This window comes from Salmo salar, chromosome 18 (genome assembly GCF_965601325.2).
Source record: "Salmo salar chromosome 18, fSalSal1, whole genome shotgun sequence".
Taxonomy (NCBI): domain Eukaryota; kingdom Metazoa; phylum Chordata; class Actinopteri; order Salmoniformes; family Salmonidae; genus Salmo; species Salmo salar.
In genome coordinates, this window is record NC_138308.1 from 49189834 (window position 1) to 49197213 (window position 7380).

At 38.4% G+C, this 7380-nt stretch overlaps 1 protein-coding gene across 1 annotated transcript in view; it reads right to left on the reverse strand.

The window, feature by feature from the left end:
* LOC106577431 (short/branched chain specific acyl-CoA dehydrogenase, mitochondrial) overlaps nucleotides 1–7359 on the reverse strand; it is a 29718-nt gene extending 22359 nt beyond the window's left edge. The window contains exons 1-4 of the mRNA XM_014155401.3: nucleotides 7276–7359; nucleotides 5319–5478; nucleotides 3486–3586; nucleotides 985–1191 (exon numbers count right to left, since the gene is read on the reverse strand). Of these exons, the coding sequence (XP_014010876.1) occupies nucleotides 985–1191; nucleotides 3486–3586; nucleotides 5319–5478; nucleotides 7276–7308 (501 nt within the window). The 5' untranslated portion in view covers nucleotides 7309–7359. The remainder of the gene's footprint in view (nucleotides 1–984; nucleotides 1192–3485; nucleotides 3587–5318; nucleotides 5479–7275) is intronic.
* Nucleotides 7360–7380: the final 21 nt, after the last annotated feature.

Sequence of the window (7380 nt, forward strand, 5' to 3'; positions counted from 1 at the left end):
TCGATTTCCATGGGGGACCAGTACGGGGAAAAAATTTATGAAATGTATGCATTCACTACTGTAAGTCGCTCTGGATAAGAGCGTCTGCTAAATGACTAAAATGTAAATGTAAATGACTCCCCCCCCAACCATCTAAAAAATGCGTAAACTCAGATTTTTTTCTTCATATTCGCATATGTTGTAGTTTAGACCCTACTTGTTCCCACCATCGGTTGAGACACAACATGCTCTTAAACACAGAGTGGGTCATTTCAAATCATAGAAATATAAATTATAGAATGTACCTATCACTTCAGACCACTGCAATTTAGCTGGTACACCATTGGCATTTAAATGTAATTGAAATATTAACTTCTAATTACTACCCCAAATATGGCTGCCATTGAATGACAACTTAAATGGTAATGTCTATTCTATTATATCTATGATTTCAATAGGTTTCCTATGGAGGATTGACAGTATACTTTAAAACTACAGATATTACTACCATTTATCAGCCAAAACATTATACCCATCCTGTATTCAAGATCCTGCCGTGTCTCAACCAATGGTGGGCACAATATTTAAAAAAAACCTCAGCTGTAAAATATGGTCCAAGATACAACACGAAGAATAAGAAGAAAAAAACAGAGTGAAGAATGAAGCAGGTTTTCCTCTAGGATTTTACCTGTGCTTAGCTCTATTCCGTTAATTTTTTTTATCCTGAAAAACTCCCCAGTACTTAACGATTACAAGCATACCCATAACATGATGCAGCCACTATACATAACACTTTGTATCCAGGACAAAGTTAATTACTTTGCCACATTTTGTTCAGTATTACATTTACATTTAAGTCATTTAGCAGACGCTCTTATCCAGAGCGACTTACTTTAGTGCCTTGTTGCTACCCGTAAATCAAAACACATAGGCCACATTTTTTTCTCTCGGCTAGAAACCTGTTTAATAAAAATCAACACGACGTGCAACCTGTTAGTCACTCACCATGTCTGTTGACAGTCGGCTGAGATACCGTTCTTTCTGGGCCGCGGTCCCCAGCTTGGTAAACAGTGTGTTGATGAGGGTGTTCTGGATGTCACACAGCACTGCCACGGAGGCGTCCACTTTGGCCAGCTCCTCAATGACCAGGATGGAGGAGAAGAACGTGGATCCGGTGCCGCCGTACTCTGGGTCGATCTCTATGCCCATCAGCTGGGAAGTGACAATGAATCATCTGACAAATTAATGGGGAATACTCAGGTACATACAACAGGTGGTGTTCTATTTGTTTTGACAACAGGGGCGGTGTTCTTTTTGTTTTGACAACGGGGGGGGGGGGGTGTTCTTTTTGTTTTGACAACAGGGGGGGGGGTGTTCTTTTTGTTTTGACAACAGGGGGGGGGGGTGTTCTTTTTGTTTTGACAACAGGGCGGTGTTCTTTTTGTTTTGACAACAGGGGCGGTGTTCTTTTTGTTTTGACAACATGGCGGTGTTCTTTTTGTTTTGACAACAGGGTGGTGTTCAGGACACATGTCCAGGTAGTCTCTCCATGTATTAGTCCATTTTCTTATGTTTGGTGTCTAATGAACATGATGGCGGTAAGTTAGGTTTCTTCCACGGTAACAGAATTATGCTGGGACTTCCAAATGTTACTAAACAAAAAAAATACATTTATTTAAAAGTTTAACAAACCAACTCCATGCACAAGGACTCATTTGAACAATTTCCATTGAATATTTTACAAAAACACATTCACTGGAAGAACTGCGCCGATACAAAGTTTGGTAACAGAATTTCGGTAAAATCTCCCTCTGTTTTTTTATGTGAGAACGCTTTACAAAAACTCAAAATATACACTGGGTGTACAAAACATTAGGAACACATTCCTAATACTGAGTTGCACCCCCTTTTTCCTTCAGAACAGACTCAGTTCATCAGGTCATGGACTCTACAAGGTGTCGAAAGCATCCACAGTGATGCTGGCCCACATTGACTCCAATGCTTCCCACAGTTGTGTCCAGTTGGCTGGATGTGTTTTGGGTGGTGGACCATTCTGGATGCACACAGGAAACTGTTGAGCGTGAAAAACCCAGCAGCGTTGCAGTTCTTGACACAAACCGGTGCGCCTGGCACCTACTACAATACCCCGTTCAAAAGGTACTTCAAATCTTTTGTCTTGCCCATTCACCCTCCGAATGGCACACATACACAATCCATGTCTCAATTGTCTCAAGGCTTAAAAATCCTTCTTTAACCTGTCTCATCCCCTTCATCTACACTGATTGAGGTGGATTTAACAAGTGACATCAACAAGGGATCATAGCTTTCACCTGGATTCACCTGGTCAGTCTGTCATGAAACGTTTTGTACACTCAGTTGAGAATTAAGATTCCAAGATGTCTGCAGAAAGAATGGGACATCAGTAGACATGACACCTTGACTTTAAAAAATATATATATATTTTGGTTATTGAACTACACTAAGTTGATTTACATTACAACTACTGTATTTATTTATCTCCTTTGCACCCCATTATTTCTATTTCGCACTTTCAGACCCCACTGCATCTTTTAAGATATTTTCAATTCTCTCTTCTTCATGAGGCAGGATAATGAATGTTTACAGAAATAACAAGTAAAGGTAACTTTACGTACCTATTGTTCACCGAATACATTTTTTTTGCACTGTTGGTTAGAGCCTGTAAGTAAGCATTTCACTGTAAGGTCTACACCTGTTGTATTCGGCGCACGTGACAAACTTTGATTTGACTAAAAGGTAGATCTACCAATTAGTTCGTGTTTTTACTAATATACACTACCGTTCAAAAGTTTGGGGTCACTTGGAAATGTCCTTGTTTTTGAAAATGTATTAATAAACCAATTAGGCACATTTGGGCAGTCTTGATACATTTTGAACAGACATGCAATGGTTCATTGGATCAGTCTAAAACGTTGCATATACACTGCTGCCATCTAGTGGCCAAAATCTAAATTGCGACTGGGCTGGAATATTCCATTATGGCCTTTCTCTTGCATTTCAAAGATGGTAAAAAAAATAAAAAAAATAAAAAGATACAAAATATGTATAAAAAATTAAATAAATGAATATATATATATATATGTGCATGTTTTTTTTTTTCTTTGTATTATCTTTTACCAGATCTAATCTGTTATATTATCCTACATTAATTTCACAAACTTCAAAGTGTTTCCTTACAAATGGTATCAAGAATATGCATATCCTTGCTTCAGGTCCTGTGCTTCAGGCAGTTAGATTTGGGAATGTCATTTTGAAAATTGAAAAAAAAAAAACGATACCTTTTTGAGAGAGAAAAAAACGAAGGGTCAAAATGACCTCACCTTGCGAGGGTAACTGCACTTAGCTTTAGCTTTCATTTCCTCCACTGGCATGCTCCGATGAGCTTCACATTGGTTCTAAATGGGTCCTTTTACATGGAAATGCCCTTAGCCTAATGACCATAGGATGTAAAGAAGAGAAACACATACCCCCTGTTCAAAGAGTGACTTTATCACTTCCGGGTCCATATGAGAGTTTTCATCCATCTTCGACACAAACGGGGCAAGACGCTCCTGTGCAAACTTGTTCACTGTTCAAATATGGGACAGTAAAATTAAATGTAATGTGACTTGATTAACTGAACTTACATAAAACCAAATTCATGACAAATCAGAGCAATCCATAGCATGATCCAGTCTGTTTATTAAATCTTATTGGTTGGTTTTAGTGCTATATACACACACACCACACACAATACCAGTCAAAAGTTTGGACACACCTACTCATTCCAGGGTTTTTCTTTATTTGAACTATTTTCTACATTGTAGAATAATAGTGAAGACATCAAAACTATGATATAAAACAAAATATATTTTAGATTCTTCAAAGTAGCCACCCTTTGCCTTGATGACAGCTTTGCACACTCTTAGCATTCTCTCAACCAGCTTGATGAGGTAGTCACCTGGAATGCATATCAATTAACAGGTGTGCCTTGTTAAAAGTTAATTTGTGGAATTTCTTTCCTTCTTAATGCGTTTGGGCCAATCAGTTGTATTGTGACAAGGTAGGGGTGGTATAAAGAAGATATCCCTATTTGGTAAAAGACCAAGTCCATATTATGGCAAGAACAGTTCAAATAAGCAAAGATAAATGACAGTCCATCATTACTTTAAGACATGAAGGCCAGTCAATCTGGAAAATTTCATCAGAACTTTGAAAGTTTCTTCAAGTGCAGTCACAAAAACCATCAAGCGCTATGATGAAACTGTCTCTCATGAGGACCACCACAGGAAAGGAAGACCCAGAGTTACCTCTGCTGCAGAGGATAAGTTCATTAGAGTTAACTGCACCTCAGATTCCAGCCCAAATAAATGCTTCAGAATTCAAGTAACAGACACATCTCAACATCAACTGTTCAGAGGAGACTTTGTGAATCAGGCCTTCATGGCCGAATTGCTGCAAAGAAACCACTAAAGGACACCAATAAGAAGAGATTTGCTTGGGCCAAGAAACACGAGTAATGGACACTGTTGGAAATCTATCCTTTGGTCTGATGAGTCCAAATTTGAGATTTTTAGTTCCAACCGCCGTGTCTTTGTGAGACGCAGAGTAGGTGAACGGATGATCTCAGCATGTGTAGTTCCCACCGTGAAGTATGGAGGAGGAGGTGTGATGGTGTGGGGGTGCTTTGCTGGTGACACTGTGATTTATTTAGAATTCAGGGCATTCTGCAGTGATACGCTATCCCATCTGGTTTGCGCTTAGTGGGACAATAATTTGTTTTTCAACAGGACTATGACCCAACACACCTCCAGGCTGGGTAAGAGCTATTTGACCATCAGATGACCTGGCCTCCACAATCACCCAACCTAAACTCAATTGAGATGGTTTGGGATGAGTTGGACCGCAGAGTGAAGGACAAGTAGCCAACAAGTAGTCAGCATTGGTGGGAACTCCTTCAAGACTGTTGGAAAAGCATTCCTCGTGAAGCTGGTTGAGAGAATTCCATGAGCGTGTAAAGCTGTCAAGGCAAAGGGTGGATACTTTGTAAAATATAACATAATTTGATTTGTTTAACACTTTTTTGCTTACTACATGATTCCATATGTGTTATTTCATAGATTTGATGTCTTCACTATTATTCTGCAATATAGAAAATAGTTCAAATGAAGAAAAGCCCTTGAATGAGTAGGTGTCCAAACTTTTGACTGGTACTGTGTGTGTGTGTGTGTGTGAGATATATATATATATATATATATATATATATATATATATACACTTTGTTGCTCTGCCTAGTGTATATCCTGCATGCTCCAACTCACCAGCATCCCTCATCATCCCCTCCTCCTCAGAATATGTCTGTAGTGGAGGGTAGGAAACCCCCAGAGCAGCAGCCTGCTCTGCAGACACGTCTGGTTGGGTGGATCTGTTCCGCAGCCCATGTTGGCACACACTCCATGGTCGGGACACCTGCCTACCAACCTGAAATAACACAGTTACATTTTCGCTGATGGATGACATGATACAACTTGAGTGGCTAGGCAAAAAGTTGCTACTCTACTCAATCGCAAAATAGATTTGCCTGGCTACCCAAATTCCTTGTTCAGGCAGCCATCCATTTGAATTCAATCACTTTTGAATTCTAACCTTTTTTTGACAGCACCCCTTTTGATTTGAACGAAACCTTCCATACATATTTGCCCATCGTAGAAGTGCTCAGAAAGTGACTTTTTGGACATGAATACCAAAACATTAAAGAGAAATGTGACCTATTATGCATACCCCACCATAGCATGAGACATCCATGTCTTCACTACTGGAAAAAATAAACAGTTGAGTTTGATTTCATAAAAGCTTACAAACAGGGTTGTCAAAACTATTTTATAATTTATTGAAAAAAAATAAGCTTTTTAATTTAAAAATGACATTTATTAACCTTAAATATAAATAATATACAAAAGCTTTATTAACTCCTTTATTTCCTTAATTATTTGAAAGTAGAAATTCCAATTTGATTCCCATTTTAGTACATTTATCCAGCAAAACATTATACCCACCCTGTATTCAAGATCATGTTGTCTCAACCAATGGTGGGCACAAGTAGGGCTACAACACATGCCAATATTGTTGGAGGTCCAGACATCAGAGAACGTTGACTTGAAATGGGAATATCTGTTGTTTTAAATGAAACTGTCAATCCTCTATAGGAAACCTATTGAAATCATAGAAATACTAGAATAGACATCACCATTCAAGTTGCCATTCAACGGTGGGTGTACCGGCAGCCATATTTGTGGCAGTAATTAGAAGAAAATATTTCAATTGCAGTGGTCTGAAGGGATAGGAATATTCTATAATTTATATGATTGAAATGACACCCACCCTGTATTCAAGAGCATGTTGTCTCTCAACCAATGGTGGGCACATGTAGGGCGACAACATATGCGAATATGGAGAGTACAAAAATCGGAGTTTACGCGTTTTTAGATAATTGACGTTATAGGTTAAAAACTGTGATATTTTTTTAAAACTTTTTTAAAATGAAATTATAAAATAGTTTGACAAGCCTGTTTGTAAGCTTTTATGATAGAAAAATAAAACGGTCGAGTTTTCCAGTGATGAAGATGATGGATGTCTCATGATATGCCGAATAGGTGAACTTTGAGTACTTTAACTCTTGAATGTTTTGTTATTCAGGTTTTTATATTTAAAAAAAAAAGTCACTTTCTGAGCACTTCTACAATGGGCAAATAGTCTACGTACCTAGCGAAAATATAGCAGTGGAACAATTCAGTTTGAGTCGTCAGGCAACAAAAATATATCCATACTCCTGCATAAGTGAATATGAGAGAGTGGTGGCTATAACGTTATACGACAAGATAAAAGCAGTGACACAAGGCAGGACATTTCCTCATGAGTAACTTGTGGTGTAACTGACGCAGGCGGTAGCTAACTAGCTATGTAATGTTTATTAGCATGCAGCTAACTAGCTATGTAACGTTTATTAGCATGCAGCTAACTAGCTATGTAATGTTTATTAGCATGCAGCTAACTAGCTATGTAATGTTTATTAGCATGCAGCTAACTAGCTATGTAATGTTTATTAGCATGCAGCTAACTAGCCAACGCGTTATGTGATAGCAGGTTATGCAATGGGGTAATATAAAGTTACAAAAAAAAACACTGGCTAAGTTAGTATTTCTAATTAAGTATGACAACATATCATAAAACAACAATGTGAACGAAGAAACTGTTTTTTTGCATTACTATTCATCTCACCTTTGAGAAGCACCTGAGCAAAGGCGACGCCATGTTTTCTCTTGTTTACATGTGAGTGTGTTCCCTTCTGTATGGACCGGGTGAAACAGCGACCACTGGAAACGT